Below are 19,315 nucleotides of genomic sequence, written 5' to 3'. Positions count from 1 at the left end.
TAAAATTCATACCTTTCTAAATGCCTGTTGAGCAGACTTGGTGAACACTTTAATTTCAGAGACAGCTTTCAGTGAGTGGCCAGTGTAGAACAGTGCAGAAGGTATTGCTTCATCACCTCAGAGGTATTTTGCCCTAATGTCATACTACAGAAATTAGTTTTTACTCTGTGTGACTGACTGTACTATGCGGCCTTACAGCACAGTGAGCGTGTAGGGGACACAAACTGACAAAATAAAGAATTTCAGGTTTATCACTAAGAAGAATATTCATTACACAAGATTCTACAATTATGTTATTGCTACATGACCTTGCAGAACAAAGTTATGTTCTCAGTTAGGGCTTGCCTGACGCTGCCAGAGGAATCCAACTCAAAATACGCTGGATTGAGAAACCAAGTTTGCATTCTTCTCTGCAGAGTGAGATTTTGAATAAGTAACTCCATCCTTTCTAGGCAAGAGCCGTGTGGTATTCCACACATAATGATGAGGGCTGGGAATGACAGGACAAGGGGGAACGGCTTCCCTCTGACAGGGGATGGGAATATATGGGATATCAGGGAAAATTCTTCCCTTTGAGGCTGGTGAGGCCCTGGCACAGTTTGCTCAGAGCCGCTTTGGTTTTTCCATCCCTGGAAGTGTCCAAGGCCAGGCGGGACAGGGCTGGGAGCAACCTGGGAGAGTGGAAAGTGTCCCTGCCCGTGGAACGGGATGGGCTTTAAGGTCCCTTTGAACACAGACCACCCTGGGAGGCTGAGATCGGTCGGTCCCTGCGGGCAGCAGGGATGCGGGTACAGAACCTGCTCCTGTCCCTGGCAGCTGCTGCTCCAGGCAGAGCCTCCCTCGGGCCGGCGAGGGCTCCGCGGCTCCTGCAGGTGGGAAAGGCTCCGAGGCCAAGTTCCTAACTCCCGTGAAAAGAACATTTAAGTTCATTTGAGCAGCAGATAACTACGGGTTTACCCTCCCGCTACACGCGTTGTGAAGAGAACAATAGCAAAGGGCTTTACAGAACGGGGTGAGGCATTGCTCGGCGATGTCTGGCTGTGCGGGGAGCCCGGTGCCGGTGCCGGTGCCGGTGCCGGGCCGGGCCGGGCCCCGCCCGCAGCTGTGGCCCGCCCAAGGCGCGGCCCGCGCAGGTAAAGCCGGAGCGGCCCCGCCGCTGCCTCAGTCCCGCCGCGATGTTCGGGGCGCAGCAGCAGCTGCAGCCGCCCGCGCTGCCCCCGCACCTCTCGCAGCAGCAGCAGCAGCACCACTACTACCGGCGGCAGCAGCACTACAGCACCCTGCCCGTCCGCCGGGCCTGCCCCGAGCCGCCGCCCTGCCCCGAGCCCCCGCCGTGCCCGGAGCCGCCGCGGCCGCTGCCCTGCCTGGACCCCGCTCCGCACCAGCAGCAGGACGGCGCCGTGGCCTACGACCGGGTGCGAAGCTACGGGCCGGGCTGCCGCCGGGTCAGCACCTCCTGCTCCTCCCGGGCCGCCTCGCCGCTGGACTGTGGGCACGGCTGCGACCCGCCACAGGTACGGCGGACACGGACCGGGACCCGGCCCAGCCCGGCCCCGAGCTCGGGGCTGCTCCCGGACCGGGACCCGGCCCAGCCCGGCCCCTCGGGAGCTGCTCCCGGACCGGCCCCGGTCCAGCCCGGCCCCTCGGGAGCTGCTCCCGGACCGGGACCCTGCCCCAGCCCGGCCCCTCGGGAGCTGCTCCCGGACCGGGACCCTGCCCCAGCCCGGCCCCTCGGGAGCTGCTCCCGGACCGGGACCCTGCCCCAGCCCGGCCCCTCGGGAGCTGCTCCCGGACCGGGACCCTGCCCCAGCCCGGCCCCTCGGGAGCTGCTCCCGGACCGGCTCCGCTCCTGCCCGGGATGAGGGGCCATCGAAGCCCCGGGAGCTGCGGGCTTGCCCGGCGGTGTGCAGGGTCGGAGGGTCGGGCCGGGCTCCCCCGGGGGTGGGACGGGTCCGGCCGCGGCCCCTCCGCTCATTTCCCCCGGGGAGAAGCGGCTGTGGGCGCTCCCCGCCGTCCCCAGGCTCAGCGGGCTGGCCCCGGCAGGGATGCGGTCACTGGCAGCGGTGTCACCGTGTCCGCACAGCTTTTCCCACCCTTTGAACGCAATCACCGTTTTTGGCAGTTCTGCCCCAGCCCAGCAGCGGTCCCTGCTCCCTTCTCACGCCGGGATGTCACCCGCGGCTCTGCTGACTCGGGGCTGCTCATGTAAATAGAACACGGAGCCTGTGCGCTTATTAGTTCTCTTTGAATCGATGGTGCTTAGTAAGGTCCGCGACTGAGGTGTTGGAGCCGGGCTTACAAAGCCCTCATAATGCAGTTCAGCAGGTTTGTTGTGTGTGTATCCAAGGCATGGCTTGGAAGTATTGGTGGAATTTATTGCCATTTTAACACATGCAACTGGTATGTTAAAACTAGAAACCGGTAGTTTAAGAACAGATTTGACTGCAAAAACAGAAAGAAGATGGGAATTTATTCTCAAACCATTTTTTCCTCATACAGCAGAATATCATTAACATCGATAGGATTGCTCTGCTATACTCAAATGGCAACGTACATTTGTTTCAAGGTGAACTCTTTTACTGAATTTTCTTTCCTGTGTTATATTTACCTGTCAAAAAGAATCTGGATTAAGATCAATACAAGATCTGAATTCCTTTCAAAGCAATATTTGCATAGTTTGAGGGCTGCCTTCCTCCTCAGGATGGTTTATGTTAATCCTGGGAAGTTAATGAGCAGCTGCACTAATACAAGGACAAGAGGAAACAGCCTCAAGTTCTGCTAGCGGAGGTTTAGGTTGGATATTAGGAAAAATTCCTTCATGGAGTGAATGGTTAAACATTAGAACACAGGGAATTGGTGGACTCACCATCCCTGGAAGTGTTCAGAACTGTGTGGATGTGGCACTTGAGGACATGGTCGAGTGGTGGCCTTGGCAGTGCCAATGGTTGGACTCGAAGATCTTGGTGAGTTTTTCCAGCCTGAACGAGTCTGTGATCACAATGGCTCTGCAGGAGTTGGTCATGGCAGAGCCATCCCCCCTGTAACCAAGCTGTTAATCCTCTTTTGCAAGATGTAGGGCAGGAGTGTAAACACAGGTCTCTCACCTCCCAGATAAGTGATCTGCTCAGCTAGGCTGGATGATAGTCTGAATTGCAGTTAATTATTTAAATATTCATCGGCATAAACACTGCGGTCCCAGGCTTCCTCTGCCTAGATAAATACGTGAACAAGGATTACAGACTCAAATGCTGTCGCTGCTCTATGAAGGATGTTTAATTTTCAACATCTGTTGCAGTCACTGAATCCATTACATCCTGCTGATGAAAACTAATTTCTTGCTGAAGTGTTTTGCTGGATGAGACTTTAAAGACAAGAGGGTGTAGCTCAGTCAGGCTCTGTGTGGCTTGCAGTTTCAGTGGTGGAGAAGGAAGGCGCCTAATACAGATTATTCGGAAGTTATTAAAGCAGAAAACAGTAACAAACAGGGAAGTCAGCTGGGAGTTGCCAGGGAGAAGCCCTGGGAGGGGTGTAGGACATTCCCCAAGAGTGGATCAGTTGCCCTTTGAGCCGATTGTGTAGGGCCACGTAAAGTGAATAATGGACCGATACCAAACTCACACCTGTGTTTGTTGTAACAGGAGAATTTGGGATTAGTGGCAGACCAGAGCTGCAGTTTCAGCTCTGTACTGCTGGTAAAGCAAAGGGCTGTCTTTGAGCTATATTTAATTTGCTTCTGCAGAGCTTGTGTGGATTAACAACAACATCCCTGTTGATACAGTACTAGTCTTCAGTCATGTGGCTGGGGTGTGCTCTTGTGTTTATGTTTGCTTTTAATAAGCTGGAGAGAGGGAGAATTTGAAATTGGTGTGTGCACAGAGCACATGTGCTGGTCCTTTTTGTGGTTCAGGATTCAGGATTTTTTTACTTGGTGTAACTTTTGTCCTTGGAGTAATTCACAGCCAGTTTTGCTCTGCTTGATCTAAATGAGAAGTGGTTGGAATAAATTCCCTTCCAGTGTGGCTTATGTGCATGAATCCTTTCTCCATGGTCATGGAAAGATAATTTCTGAAGTGGCACACATCAAATGTTTGCAGAGGGCAAAACCCTGACAGGCTTTGTAGAGGTTCTGTGTCCATGTGAGAAATTTTGGGTGTTTGTGTGGCTGGGCTCAGCTCTGTGACGTGCAAAGGGCTGCCATGAAATTGTGTAATATTAACCAGCTTTAGGGTTGGTCTGTGTTGTAACAGCCTCAAACACAGCCTGCCATTTCCCCATTTCACCTGCCAACTGGAACTCATAAATTATGAGCAGATGACTGGATTGCTTGTAATTAGCAAGACAATGTGTTGTGGATAAAGGCCTTTGACATAGATTAAATTCTCACTTTCATCTCTGGGTTGGCTGAAGCCAAGGGTAAGGGGTTGAAATTAAAAAAAAGGACTGGACTGATTGCTTCTACATAAAATTGGCACACAGTAAGGATAAATCTATCAAATGCTTATTCCTTATTTAAAAATCTTAAAGAATAGCAAAAACATTCATGTAAGTTTTAGTGCTACCTTTTAAAATTCTTCTTATAAGCCCCATTGCAGGGGGTTGGAACGGGAAGAACTTTGAAGTCCCTTCCAACCCAAACCATTCTGTGATTCTGTAAAACAGACCCAGACTGACTGGTCAGGCTGTCACAAATTCCAAACCCAGTCATGCCACTGAAACCCACAACAGCCCTTTGGAATCCCACCTTCCCCTTCCTTCTCCCAGTTAGAAAATGCTGCATCTCCAAACGCTTCCGACTGCTTGGGGAGAGTAACCTGAGCTGTGCCCCTTGGGAATGCTGGAAAATGGAAGCAAACTGAGATCCCTTTCCATGGCAGTGTCCCCACTGCTGGGGGACAGCTCCAGAGGCTTTGGAGGTGGCACCTCCTTGTGCAGAGCCCCGAGCTGTGTGTGGGCAATCCAGGCTGGCACAGACACAGCGTTCCTGCCTCTTGGTCCCCTCCCAGCCCGTGCCAGTCCAGCCTGCTTGGCTGGAACAGGAGAAAGGGCAGGCAAATCCGTGTTTGTAAAGCAGTTCTTTGAAAATGAAAGAGTTTGGGTATCTGAAAAAGAAGCATAATTTTATCCAGGCAAAGCATTCGTAGGTTCTGTATAATATTGCATATACAATGAGACTGTTCTTGTGAATATTATAAAGGTTTGTTTCAACTTGAAATGCTCCAGACTCCTCCATTGTGGCTTTATTCCTCTGAGACACCCTGGATATGTTATCCTCTCTAGACTTTGAGTTAGTCCTGGCACATTTGTCCAAGCTTTCAGTGAGTTGCAAGGCTGGTGTTTAATGTCACACAATGGCCATGTGTTGTCCCTGTGCTGGAATGAAGCAGTCCCTGCTGTCCCACGGCTCTCCGGTGTCACAGCTCCGTGTGCTCCAGCACGGACACGGCTCGGGCTGTGCCTGCTCTGACACCAGTGGCCATTCCTTTGCTGAGTATTTCACATTTTAGTTCCAGTTTCTGCAGGTGTCAGTGGTGCAGGACTGGGCTGCGTGTTCCGCCTCTGTGTGTGGTGTCCCCTGAGTCCTGCTGGCACATTGGGTGGCAGCAGCACTGAGCAGCTCCCCAAGTTCCCACAAGAGTTTTAATTTTGGAATTTTTAATTACTCTGACTGCTACAAAAACAGTTTATTTTCTACTTTTGTTTCTTTTTCCTGGTGTTGTTATGATTCACTCTTGGGAGATTTGGAAAACTGCTCCAGGCTTCCTAAGGTTATGCAACAGTTGACAGGAAACCTGACCTACTTCAGAGCTGCTCCCACCTGGCTGAGAATGTGTCTGAGACTGAACTGCAGCAACATAAACTTCCCCCTGGCTTTGGGGAAGAAATGATTCATTATGAAAATGGGAGGTTTGTGCTGTGAGGTGGAATAAACAGTGTGCTTCAAACTGACAAATTGTCCAGCCCTTAGATTGGGCTCAGTGGGAGCTCTGCTTGTTTGGGTAGAGATGTGGATGTGAAGTGTTGAAGCAATGTGTGATTTGTTAGAACTGGTGGAGGACACTGCCTGCAATTCCTTCTAGACAGTGCTGGGGCAAAACCTGAAGAAATCTATTTGAAACCAAAGCTGCTGCCAGGGACAGATTTTTGTAATTTAAAGAGGCTCATCTCATTTTTCATTCAGGAATGTGCAGATGCTCCGTGTGGGTATCATTCCCACAGGTGGCAGTTGTGGAGCTGTGTGCACTGGATGTGACCCAGTGGGTTGTTGGGCACCTCCTCTTCACTTCTGAGTTTAAGCAAAATCCAAATTTCCATGCCTTGCTGAAACGAGAGTATGATGTGTCTCCATCCACACCAGCTTGAGTTTGATGTGTAACGTGAAAAAACAAAAATAAGAGATGGATTGGAACAGGGATGTGGGGTCCAGGAAGCCTCATCCAGCTTTGATTTGTCACCTATTCTGCTGCACTTAGAGAAAACATGGACTAATTCCCTCAGATCTGCAAAGAGGGGATTGAGAAAAACCCAGCTGTTAAAATGCAGTGATGGATTGGGTCTTGCTGTGCTGCCCATGGACCAATTCCTTTGGGTGTGAAGGCCCTGGGTTTAAAACATCCCCAAGTGATTGTGGCAAGTGGATCCCAAAGTATTTACAGGCAATGCCCATAATCAGATTCCTCTGCCAGAAAAGGTGTTAGAGGTTGAAATGCAGTAATCTCTGAACCTTTTTTCCTTCCTTGCAGGGCACCATTCGCAGGATCATCATCGAGAACCCGGATCAGGTGGGGAAACTGTGCTGGACTTCCCTCAGCTCCTTCCCCAGCTCCTCCGTGGGGGATGCTAAACATCTCAGAACACACAGCTCACACCTGAGGGGGACAGATGGAATTATTAGGGATTGAAAACACTGCAGAACAGCCACTCAGGCTCCACCTCTCAGCAGCTAGATCTTTATTGACACTGATTAATTGCTGTTTCTACAGTATTTATTTCATATAGTCCCTATGCAAGCACAGCCACTTTGTTTCCAAAAGGACACACACTCACATGTTCACATCCTAAAGGACATCTCACCTTTAAATTATCTGTTTTTAGTCAAAATTACACAAATCCTGAGTTTTCTGTTTGACAAGATTTATGGATGTTTTTATTTATGTGTTTTACAGGAGCCATTATCTCCTTTTCTTAGAGGGGCCAGTTTCTCTCCTGGAAATAATGTCATCTATGAAAAAACAATAAGGAAATATGAACTATTAAATCCCCTCCAAGTAAGTTGAGTGTTTATATTATCCATTGCAAGAAGAAAATTGAGTTGGTAGCGGGAAATGGATGTTTCTGGGTTGGTTTGGTACTGAGTTTTTTTCTTACTTTTGTTAGGAGTAGCTGCCAACCTGAGAACTGCCTTGTTGTGATCTAGGACACATTCTGAAAGTAAATGAAGCAATATTTAAGGAGAACAGAAGGTGGAATGTTTGCCATATTTTCCCCAAGAATTTATTATTATTTAACAATGGAAACTGCTGTTGTATCTCTAATACTGTCAGTCTATATCTGAATAGTGACTGTAAATTGGTTTCTTGCAGTAGCTTCACAAAAGAACAATCGAGATACATTTTTTTTCAAGAGTTAGTAAAAAGAAATAATTGTGGTTTTAATTTTTTTTCCTTAAAACGTATTTGGCAGACCTGTCTGAAATTTCATCTTATAGTTGGTGTTTTGTCAATAGCAAAAATATCACTCCACTTTATTGCTTTGAAACAGGAAAAGAAATTTGAAATTTAGCATATCTCAAAGTGATTCACTTCAGGTTTTTTTTGCTTTGTTTTTTGAAATGGAAGTTTTCATGTCTCTCTGGATTTTAGACAGCTGAATTCTCTCTGATATCCAGTCTCTGAAGTGGAAAAGGAAAAAAATGTAATTATAAATAACAGCTTTTTTCTTTCTTCAGATGATGTGCAAAGAAAAGTATAAAAAATTGTGGAGTTTAGTCCTGGAAACCATAGTTTTACTTCTGATTTTTGTTACCTGGGCTGTTTATAGATTTAGGTCAAACCAGCAGCATAGTTTTGAAGGAAATTTTCATGTGTAATGGGACATCCGCCTTGGGAAAGGTTTTTCACCTGTGCTTCTCACTGGCACCTACTAAAATTGGAAGGAAAATTGGTGAATTACAACCCTGGAGTATGAAAATGTGAGGCAAACTCATATTCAGTTAGGTATAAATGCAATTTTATTTGGATTATTAGAACATCTGAAACCACCACCGGCACTGCCAGTCACAGACACATTTAATTTGCTGTTGAGGTTGATGTTCCACTCCCTGCAGTGTCCAGCACTAAAAGATCCCTCTGTGTGCCAGGATATTCCCTGCAGTGTCCAGCACTAACAGATCCCTCTGTGCCAGGATATTCCCCATTCTCTGCAGTGTCCAGCACTAACAGATCCCTCTGTGTGCCAGGATATTCCCTGCAATGTCCAGCACTAACAGGTGTCTCTGTGTGCCAGGATATTCCCCATTCCCTGCAGTGTCCAGCACTAACAGATCCCTCTGTGTGCCAGGATATTCCCTGCAGTGTCCAGCACTAACAGATCCCTCTGTGTGTCAGGATATTCCCCATTCCCTGCAGTGTCCAGCACTAACAGATCCCTCTGTGTGTCAGGATATTCCCTGCAGTGTCCAGCACTAACAGATCCCTCTGTGTGCCAGGATATTCCCTGCAGTGTCCAGCACTAACAGATCCCTCTGTGTGCCAGGATATTCCCTGCAGTGTCCAGCACTAACAGGTGTCTCTGTGTGCCAGGATATTCCCCATTCCCTGCAGTGTCCAGCACTAACAGGTGTCTCTGTGTGCCAGGATATTCCCTGCAGTGTCCAGCACTAACAGGTGTCTCTGTGTGCCAGGATATTCCCTGCAGTGTCCAGCACTAACAGGTGTCTCTGTGTGCCAGGATATTCCCTGCAGTGTCCAGCACTAACAGATCCCTCTGTGTGTCAGGATATTCCCCATTCCCTGCAGTGTCCAGCACTAACAGGTGTCTCTGTGTGCCAGGATATTCCCCATTCCCTGCAGTGTCCAGCACTAACAGATCCCTCTGTGTGCCAGGATATTCCCCATTCCCTGCAGTGTCCAGCACTAACAGATCCCTCTGTGCCAGGATATTCCCCATTCCCTGCAGTGTCCAGCACTAACAGGTGTCTCTGTGTGCCAGGAGAGGCAGTTCCAGCTGTGTCCCCCGGAGCAGTGCCCGCAGTGCCCTCCGTGCCCTCCGCCCGCCGTCACCCAGCAGTGCCAGCAGACCCAGACGGGCTCTCCCTGCGAGCTGTGCCCGGGCCCGGGGAGCGACGAGTGCCGGGTCCAGCCCGTCAGGAGGAGCACGGTGCCCCCTGAGCTGGTGAGGGCCCCTCGCTGTGTTCTCGGAGCGGTTTGTTCTTGGGCAGAGACAGAACTCTGGGAATGGGAGGTTTTATGGCTCTGCAGAGGTTTGTGATGGGCTCTCAGCACCGCAGCCTCGTCACTAAGCAGGGTCTGTGTGTCTGTCTGGGGCTGTCCAAGGCATCCTCGAGTGCTGTTGGGAGGGAAAGGCTGTTTGAGGAATTGTATTTCTCCTTGCCACAGACCTGTGCTCAGGTGTGCACTGACTGAGATCAGTCCATGGTGTTTAACTGTGCTCAGTCTCACTGGCTTGTTTGGTTTTGTTTTCTTTACCCATCAATTCAGGCTGTGCACAAAGGCTGAGGGATGCACAGCCTCTGCTTGGGGAGGAATCACACATTGCTTTGTAACCCTGGCAGGCATCAGCTCAGGCTTCCTTTCCTCCTACGCTGATCAGCCAGGGCTTCAAATATATTTCAATCTGATGCAAAAGTTGTTGACACAGATTCAGTGGAAGCACAAAAGGAGCTTCCTGGTGTACCTGTAGCCTGTTAGTGCAGCTGGGGAGGGAGTGCAGCAGGTCCCTCCTGTGCACCCAGTCGGTGTTTGGGTGACAAACACCCTGGGGACCTCGGTGTCAGACCTGTGCAGAACCTCCCAGAGCCTGACACTCCCATCAACCAGCTCAGGACACTCAGCTTGGGCTGATGTTCCCATAGAGCTGAGGACACTGCTGTGGAAGCAAGACTTTGCCTGTTTCTTGTTGTTCTAAAGGAAGGAATTCTTCTGTGTACAGTTTATTGAAAATCAGCAGACATGGAAGACTCACTACCAAGAAAACTGTAAATAAATTGCAAATTGCTAAGAGCAGCCAGACCCAAATCCATCCTACCTGTTGCATTTTCATGTTCAGCTTTCATCCCAAAGCAGGGACCCTGTTCTGATGTCCTGCCTGTCTCCTGCCAGGTGAGCTGCCCCCAGGACAGCCCCGAGCAGCTGGACTGTCGCTTCTTTGGGGAGCTGCTGGCAGAGCTGCACCGCAAGAGCACTGACCTGTACAGCTGCTTGCTGCAGCACGTGGAGAAGATTGGGACAAGGTATTGCCATTGGATCTGTCATTCCTGTGTCTCAGACATCCAGCACCACACAGCTGACGGGGACAATGTTGTTTGTGAATTGGTTGTTCTCTGTTTCTTCCTGACAGCTAGAATTGACTGGATGTTTTACACGTTCATCTGATTTGCAAGTAATTGAGGGCATAGAAATGCTGTAAGCCAAGGAAATTTATTGAATTTGATGCTTCAGAATTGTCTCCCACAGGTGTTTGTACATTGAGCAAACAAGAACTTACAGCACATTCTGACACATATTTCATGACACAAATCTATTGCTGTGTCCTGGAGAAACAACCCAAATACCCAAATTCCCTCTGTCCTGTTGTGTTGTTGGGTCATGGATTAAAGGAGAGCCACCACCAGGCATAAAGCTCAGTCTCTACATCCAAATGAACATTAAGCACATTTTCTGCAGAGCCCTGCAGACCATCTGTGGGAAGAAATGAGAGTCATAGCAGGCAGTGCCCTGCACAACCTTCTCCCCTTCCCTCCCAATCACCCTCATTCTTCCCCCTCACTCCCCATCTTGTCTGGTGCTTTCCAAGGTCACTGAATAAGGAAAGTGGTCCTGTAGCAGGGGAAAAAGGGAATTTAACCTTCACAGAAACCCTAACAGTGCCTAGTCAACACTTGGGGCAGGACATTGCAGCAGTTGTGGGCAAACCATTACCCAGGCAATTAAGGGAGTAATTGGGTTAACTGCCCATAATTGGGATAACTGCCCAAAGGACTGGGGATAGGCAGCCTGTGTTAGCCCTGCTGCTGTAGGATTCCAGTCTCCCCAGGAATTCCTCCACAGAGGGAAGGTAATGACTCTGCAGCTCATAAAGACCCTTCCTTGCTCTGTATTGTCCAGATAATCTTTTAGTGGTGAATGTGGGCCTGAATCCTGAAAGTTCTCAAGCAGCTTTCAGTTAACAGATCCTTGGGTTTTGTGTTTTACAGGAACCACGACATCGAATTCACATGCCAGGTAAGGCTCAGGCTGTCCCCTGGCACCGGTGGGGAAGGGTTCAAGGAAATTAAGCCAAAGCAGTTGAAATGAAGGAGGCTGGTCTTTGCTTCCTGCTTGGTAAAAACATTCAGAGCCTGAAAACTACTGCCAGGCAGGTATTTGCAAATATGATAATACTGAAAGGAAACTTCAAGAATTTGCATTATTCCAGTATGAGAGTCAAATTTTGGAAGTCTCTCCCCCCTGTTCCAATAATGGTTTCACTGAAAATTATTTGCACAGGTACCTGTATTTTTACAGTGTATTTTTTGCAAAGGTTCTTTCACTCCCTGTCTGGTGAAGCTGCTGCTGAGCAGCAGCTGCTGCAGCTTTGAAGGCATTCAGTGTGAATGGGGCAGAAATACCTGTCCTGGCTTCACCTGCAGGAAGCAAATGCCACTGAATCCTGGCAGCATCTCCCCGTGGTCATCTGGGGTTTATTGGCAGCCCATTCAGAAACACCAGGTTTTGCCCTACCATAAACTGCTGGGAATTGTAGCATCAGCTGTTAATTCCTGAGAGAGGATTGGTTTGAATACTGCTTTCAAATGTTAAATTTAAGGATTTGAATATATGCTTCATGTATCACTTTATCTCATTTTGTACATGCCCCACATATAAAAGACTTTGGAAGTTTTCTGGATAGACTTTGATCTATTTTTGTTCTTATTTGCCTGGTACTAAGGATGTTTTTCATAGCAGAGCTATGTAATTAATGAAGAAACCACATTACTATCTACCAGGCAAAATTCTTAATCAAGATGTCTCCCCTTTCCTCCCTTCTTTGCTTAGACTGAAGATATTGAAGAATTAATTCCCAAAGGACTGTCTGAGGCAACAAAGCAGCAGATTCGTTATCTCCTGCAGGTATGGGAGCTTGGCAGCCTGTAGGAACTGGGAGCTGCTCACACACAGGAGGGATTTGGTACATAACAGCCTTCACCTTGTCTTCCCTCATGCTGGTGTTTCTAGAGTAAAGGGGGTGGAATGGGTGCTGTGAAGTGTCACAGGGACCCACAGTCCGCTTGTGTATTTTAAATGGAGCTTTACTGGGGCTTTCCTGCAGTTTCACTGGAAACTGTTGTGGCTTTTGACCACTGGCAGGAGAACAGAGGCCTTTCATCTTTCTGTTTTGTGTATTAAGGCTTTACTTTAAAAGCCAAACACAAATAGGAGGAGCTAAAAACCCAGAAGCAGAGCCTGAATCCCACCTGCTCCCAGCCCAACCCCCTGGCTGGGCATGGAGCAGGGAGGGAGCTGAAGAACCAGCCCAGGAAGCCAAAACCCTTCACACCTGAACCACATCAGGACTGGTTCCTTTTGTTGCCCGATGCCAAAAGCACAGCTCAGCACTCAGAGCTGCCTGTGCCAGGCAGGTGTGTCAGAGCAGCATCCAGGGCAGCCTCAGCAGGAGGGTCCTGATCTGGGCTCTGCACCTTGGAATCACTTCCTGGTTAAAAAAACATCCATTGAGATGAAGTTGAGAAGGAGCAGCCTGGTCTGAGTTTCCAGCTGCCCTGCTCCACCCTCCCCCATCCCTTCCATCTTATTATTAATTATTCTGTGCTTCTCTTACAAGGAAGATGGACATCAACCCCCAAATATTCCATGGCCTCACGCTGGCACACTGTCCTGGGAGGCTGCTTCAGCTCCAGGTGGAAAAGCTGGAACAGGCATTTCCTGTTTCTGTGTCCAGCTGGTTTTACATCCTCACAGCTGTGATTATAAAATGCAGCCAAAATGGCTTTTGGGGAACCAGGTGTTGTCAGGATCCACCCAGAGTGCTCTCAGAGCTCTTGGCCACCAGGACAGAGTTGGCACAGCCCAGGATCCTGAGCTGGGAATGCCCAGAGGCTTCTTGAAGGACATGGAATTCCAGTGGAGAAGCACATGGCACCTCTGGGATTTAGCAGCCTCTAGCTCTAAGCAGTTGCTGAGTGGGGTTTTACTTACATTTTTATAGTCTAAATGTCACCATTTGACTCAATTCCTTCTTTCAAACTACTCCATAGTGTATTACACAATAAAATGAACAAAACCATAAGGCAAAAGCAAAATTTGTGCTTTAATTACAAAACAAACAAAAAGGTGAGTTACACTAGGAATGAAGTCTCAGTCACACCATGGCACCAGTGGGGATAAAAAATTGGGCAAGGGCAAATCCCCATATGGCTAGAGAACATGAGAGGTCATTCTTCCATGTTAAAGGAACACACAGGAGGGTTTCACTTTTGTCCAGACAAGAAAATACTACAGGTTTTTGCACAGAATATTCAGTCCTTTCAAGAGACATAACTTGAGGAGTTTTGTGTGTCCTTTCAAAGCCTGTTTTTCTTCTTTTAGATATTATAAATGTATCATGAAATACAACAATTTATGTTTTCACCAATTTATGTTTTCACCTGAATCAATACACAGCTATTAGAGGCATTAAAATTAGCATTCCAAAGGAGAAGAGTGTTGGGCTGTGGTCACTTCTTGTTTTCTCTTTCATCCAGGTGACTCCTTTCATCTTTGGGATCTTTTTCCTTTTAAAGGGAGGAGTTGGCTGTATGAGCTTTTTCAATTTAGATTTTTTAAAATGTTAATTAAATTCCTTCACTCATGAGCCCAAAGCTTTGCCAGATCTCAAACATGGCTCATTCCTCCGTGCCTTTTCAAGCAGGGCAGTAATTTTCAAAAATCAGTGTAAGCACAAAACATTGAAAGCTCAAATAATAATTGTGCAATATTAACACATTTATTTTTCCCTTTATTGGTGTACAAAGGCAGTTCCTTACCCTGTTGTTCCCTTCACTTTTAACAACGTTGTCCTGCATTACAAAGCAGAAATTGAACTGGCATTTGCAGAACAAAGTGCAATGAAAATGTTTCCTGTAGAAACTGTGGGCACTTCAAAGGACATGCAATGGTTTTAGAAGTTACTGTCAGCTGTAAAGCAGTTTCTGTTCTACCTCTTGTCAGGCATATGGTAAACAAAGCTGCCTAATTAATCCCAATTATCCTTTTCATTTCTCCCCTCCCAGATGAGAGCAACATCAGACAAATCCCTGAGACTTGTGCTTTCCACGTTCAAGAATCTGCGTGAGGAGCTCTGCCATTTACAGGATGACCTGGGGGTGAGTCCTGTTCTTCACTGCCCATGGCTCATCCAGCTGCTGGCAGCTGGACTCGGGGCTGCCATTCCAGGCTGGAGCTGTGCTGGTGCCAGTGGCTGCTCTGTCAGTGCCTCAGGGGGGCTGGATGGACATGGTGGCTTTGGCAGCTCCAGAGGTTCTCTAGGCTGGATGGACACGGTGGCTTTGGCAGATCCAGAGGTTCTTAGGGCTGGATGGACACGGTGGCTTCAGCAGCTCCAGAGGTTCTCAGGGCTGGATGGACATGGTGGCTTTGGCAGCTCCAGAGGTTCTCAGGGCTGGATGAACATGGTGGCTTTGGCAGATCCAGAGGCTCTCAGGGCTGGATAGACAGAGTGGCTTCGGCAGATCCAGAGGCTCTCAGGGCTGGATGGACACGGTGGCTTTGGCAGCTCCAGAGGTTCTCAGGGCTGGATGGACATGGTGGCTTTGGCAGCTCCAGAGGTTCTCAGGGCTGGATGGACATGGTGGCTTTGGCAGCTCCAGAGGTTCTCTGGCCTTCAGCCATCCCAGCTCTGTGGGTTTGGAGGCAGCAGACCATTCCTGTTGGGGAAGCAGCAATGTTTCCCACACCAGCCCAAGTGCTCAGCACCACTGGGAATGTCACAGCATTGTCCTGGAAGATGCAAAGTTGAGGGAGAAGGAGTTGCAACTTGAGAACAGAACAAGGAATCTGTGCAATGGGCTTAGTTTTGGGGTGGTTTTTATTTGGTTGTTTGTTTTTGTTGGCTTCTATTTGAACAGACTGGAAGCAGTGTCCAGGATTCCAGTGTTCACCACCCAGCACAAAGCCACAGGTTCTAGAGTGTGTACTGTGTACCTAAACCCCAAACTTTCATGAAAGTTGAGCATTCTCTCAGTTCTAAAACATCCCTTTATTAATGACTGTGTTGTACTTTATGGGAAGAGCTTGCTGAAAAATTGCAGCTTTTGACTGACAGTTTTTGACTTTTGTCCTGCAGAAGCTGGAAACTGACAATGTCTTGCTGAAGAAGGATTTGGCTTTTAAGGATTCTCAAGTCAAAGAATATGAAACAATGCTGGCTTCTCTGAGGGAGAACAATCGTCAACAGCAGGTGAATTGAGAAACATTTTCAGTGTCATTCCAGGCAGCCAAAATGGGGGCAATTTGCTGGCTTTTGGGTACTCTGAGAACTGCTGCCTGCTGCATGTGTGATGCTGTTCCTCCCCTGAGAAATTCCATGTGCTCATTCCCCCTGTGCTTTCCAGCAAGGGCTCAGGGACAGCACTGCCAGATGCCGCTCCCTGGAGGAACAGCTCCTGTCCCTGCGGCTCAGCGAGGGTGACAAGGACTGCCAGCTGAAGGAGCTGGAGTACAGCAAGAGGGCCCTGGAGCAGGAGATCCAGAGCCTCAAGCTGCAGGTGAGAGCTCACCTGGCTGGCTGCAGCAGCTGAGTCCCAGACTCAGAGGGATCAGTGTAGGAAAACTAATGATTTACACTCATTGTAAACTACAAACGGGTTCTTTGCTGCAGAGCTGCTCCAGCCCAACCCTGCAGACCACGACGGACGAGCTCTCCAGCCGCTACGTGGAGATGATCAACAACCTGAGGGAGGACAAGGACAGGGAGATCCGCAGCCTCAGGGTAAGGGGCTCTGCTGCCACTGGCTGTGTGCAGGGACAGCTGCTCCTGCAGTTACAGCAACACACATCCACCACAGGCACTTTTTGGGTATCTTCTGATTGTGCAGTTACTTTACTCACAGACACTGGTGGTGGTTTGAAACTTTCATAGTAGAACATAAAACTGATGTAAAAAAACCCCAACCATTCTTTACATGAAGAAAATAGGGATCAATCTGATTAGCAGGCTGTCTAAAAGGATACTTTGTATGCCTTGATAACATAAGGAATTAGTCAACAGATGCTCAATAGGAAACAAAAGTAAATCCCAGGTTCAGTGTTGGTTTAGCTTGAGAATTGTAAAATCATTAAATTAATACTGGGTAGAATTCAATCCAATTAGCACTTTCTGAATTTGGTGTGGCTCAACTTCCTGACCTGACAATCCCTGGTTCTCACTGTTGATGGTGTTAATGAAATGCCACCCCCAGAGCCCTGGGTCGGTGCTGAGGGGCCCTGCCCAGAGCTCCCCACACCTGAGAGCTCCTGCCTTGTTCTGCAGTCCCAGCTGTGCCAGTTCCAGCAGGACATAACCAGGAGAGAGGGGAGCAACAGTGACTTGCAAATGAGGCTGCACGAACTGACATCGCTGCTGGAGGACAAAGAGGCTTTTATTAAACAACAGCAAGAGGTAAAATAATACCAATTATTTCTCTTCTAAGGGTTTTTGTGTTTCAGCCTCCATGTACTGTGTAGGTGGAACCTTACCAGGAGCTTCATTGTCCTCTCCTGACTCAGGGGGCTAGGATTTGTTTTAACTGAATGCTGTTCCTCTGCCAGCCTTCTGGAAGGGCAGACTTTCAGACTGTTTTCTGAGAGAAAATTCTGCAAATATTTTGTTGTGAATCTTTTGAACTGATACTTCAGAAAACATTACTTCACACCAGTGTTTGCTTTTGGTTTTCTCAGGAGCTCTTCAGGCTGAAGCATGAGAAGTTATCCGGCAGTCAGTCCCCTGGGGTGACAGCCATCATCACTAAAAAGTAACGTGTTATTCACCTTAGAAACACATCCTTTGGGCTTTCCTTTGTTTAGGCTCTGTTAAGCAACCTGTTCAACTCTCTGCAGGTACAGGAATCAGTATCCTATTCTGGGGCTCCTGTCTGATGACTACAAGGTCACATCACCTGTCAATAAATCACAAACGATTGTAATTGAGAGGACTGGAGAGATCTGGAAACACGTAAGTTTACCTGGACATGGACTGTTCCCTCTGCACTCCCTGAGTGTTCAATTTAACTTCAAAGCAAGTATTACCCAAACTGAGAGCTCAGAGATGCCCTCGTGGTAATTTAACTGCAAAAAGCAAAGTGACTGACTGCAGCCAGGGAAGTGTCCTGGCTCTTAGGAGCAGGCAGTAATTGGTGGGTGTGGTACAAATAAAACCTTTTGTTGTTTTCTCTGGCACCTAATTACCCTGAACAAAAGCAGCAGCATTGCTCTAACACCAGCCCCGGGGTGTTGCTGTACTGGGCAGGTAGGCAGGGACTGTGTCCTGCTGTGCTCTCAGGTGAGGAGGGATTTGGGAGGGCTGTGCTCCAGTGCATTAGGAGCATTAATGACTCCAAGCTATTATTTAAACATACAAAGCACCACATCCCTGAAACTCACCTTGAGCCAGGGCAGTGACGAACCCAGGAATGCAGAAGAGTGGTGACACTTTAAGGAGTGATTCAGAGTAGAAATAGAGGACAGGGCTGCAGAAGCTATTTCTGTTCCAGGCAGGGCTCGTGGTGCTGAGTCTGGCTACAAGGTAAAGGCTGGAGAAATGTGGGGTGGTGGTGGCTGCAGGCACAAAGTCACTGCAGCACCTGGGCACAACCACGGTGGGGGGCACAGCCAGGGGACAGTTCTGTGACAGATGCAGGTAACACATCTGGCACATTCCTCAAGGACACCTTGCCTGCAGCAGGATTAAGAAAGCAAAAGGCTCAGGTAACTGGCAAAGAGCAGAGTTTTATTGCTGATCCCTAAACCTCACCTAGGTGCATTGCAACCTAGTGAAATGTCAAGCAATGAAACATCAATGGAGAAATGAAAAATTAAAGTGTTTGGTATAGAGGAAAGCTCACTGGTCCCCTTGGACACTCTACAAGAGAAAACAAGTGGGTAATTAAATGAGATGTTTTATGGGAGGTAGTTCTGTTTCACAGGAACAGGTTTGTGCATTTCTTCTAACAAGCTGCTTGTTTCTTTTAGGAATGAGAGAAACCTCTGAGCCCTCAGAGCTGCTCCAAGGAGTTCACAACCACTAAAACTGCTTTACTTTCTGCTCTTCTGCATCCAAAAAAAGGTTCAGTCTGATAGTGAGGAAGGCTGGGAAAACATTAAGAACTCACTTTTCCCTCGGAAGAGTGGGATGCTATTCTTCTGTGGACTTCAGCTGTTCTTGACTAGCTCCTGTTCTTCAGCCAGTCCTGAGGCAATCTAGGAGACAAAAGGAAGACATCTGAGACCTTCTCCTCTTGGTCTTTGTAGCCATGTTCTGTCTCCTCATGCTGAGAGTGGGAATGACCCCGATGTCAGTCCCACCCCTCCCACAGCTGCTTTCAGTGCCGAGTCACAGGCTGCATGGGAACATCAGAAATACCTCACTGGGAGCTGCTCCTTACCTTACACCTGCCTCTGTCTGGGAAGCTCGGACACAAAGGACAAAACTTACACCAAACCCAGCTTCTGACCTGTTAAATGCCAGCAGGACCCAGTTCAGTGAAGGGCTGGGCCAAGGCTCATTTTAGAGAATGTTTCTGACCTCAAAGGTGATGTATTTTCACCCCAAACCAGCTGTAAGTATTTATTTGCTGTGCTTCAAATTTTCAAGAACTTGGTATATTTTTATATAGAAGAACTTTATGTGAAAATAACTCATGGACTAAATTTCCTTATCAGACCAACCTGCCACTTACAATTTCTGCTCCTTGCAGGACCACAGAAGTTCTTTCAAACTGATTTGGTGTTCATGATTCAGTAGTTGTCTGAGCAACACAGCACAGAGACTCACAGGGAAAGTTTGCAACGCTGCAATCCAAAGGTGCTCTTTTATGGTGGGGTTC

The 19,315-nt window shown here is 48.2% G+C and overlaps 2 protein-coding genes across 11 annotated transcripts in view; one reads left to right on the top strand and one right to left on the bottom strand.

Moving 5' to 3' along the window:
- Positions 1 to 1,174: 1,174 nt before the first annotated feature.
- POF1B (POF1B actin binding protein) lies at positions 1,175 to 18,602 on the top strand. 2 transcript variants are annotated; one of them, XM_058848067.1, is made up of 15 exons: positions 1,175 to 1,514; positions 6,741 to 6,779; positions 7,164 to 7,265; positions 9,208 to 9,390; positions 10,338 to 10,468; positions 11,432 to 11,459; positions 12,273 to 12,347; positions 14,507 to 14,599; positions 15,580 to 15,693; positions 15,848 to 16,000; positions 16,114 to 16,224; positions 16,765 to 16,893; positions 17,172 to 17,245; positions 17,331 to 17,445; positions 18,462 to 18,602. In XM_058848067.1, exons 1-15 carry the CDS (start codon positions 1,176 to 1,178, stop codon positions 18,465 to 18,467), a joined length of 1,692 nt encoding a protein of 563 aa, XP_058704050.1. In that variant the 5' UTR covers position 1,175; the 3' UTR covers positions 18,468 to 18,602. The 2 variants fall into 2 exon arrangements, with proteins under 2 accessions (XP_058704050.1, XP_058704049.1); XM_058848066.1 differs by lacking the exon at positions 18,462 to 18,602 and having other exon boundaries at positions 17,331 to 17,867.
- The window catches only part of ZNF711 (zinc finger protein 711), a 27,308-nt gene continuing 23,177 nt past the window's right edge, over positions 15,185 to 19,315 (bottom strand). For all 9 annotated transcript variants that reach the window (XR_009278559.1, XR_009278558.1, XR_009278563.1 and 6 more), the window contains 2 exons: positions 18,602 to 18,689; positions 15,185 to 15,233 (listed from right to left, as the gene is read on the bottom strand). The gene's annotated coding sequence lies outside the window, so the exon portion shown is untranslated. The remainder of the gene's footprint in view (positions 15,234 to 18,601; positions 18,690 to 19,315) is intronic.

The sequence above is a fragment of the Poecile atricapillus genome, chromosome 12 (assembly GCF_030490865.1).
Source record: "Poecile atricapillus isolate bPoeAtr1 chromosome 12, bPoeAtr1.hap1, whole genome shotgun sequence".
Taxonomy (NCBI): domain Eukaryota; kingdom Metazoa; phylum Chordata; class Aves; order Passeriformes; family Paridae; genus Poecile; species Poecile atricapillus.
Note: the sequence above shows the minus strand (reverse complement) of the source record. Positions and strands in the feature narration are given on the sequence as shown.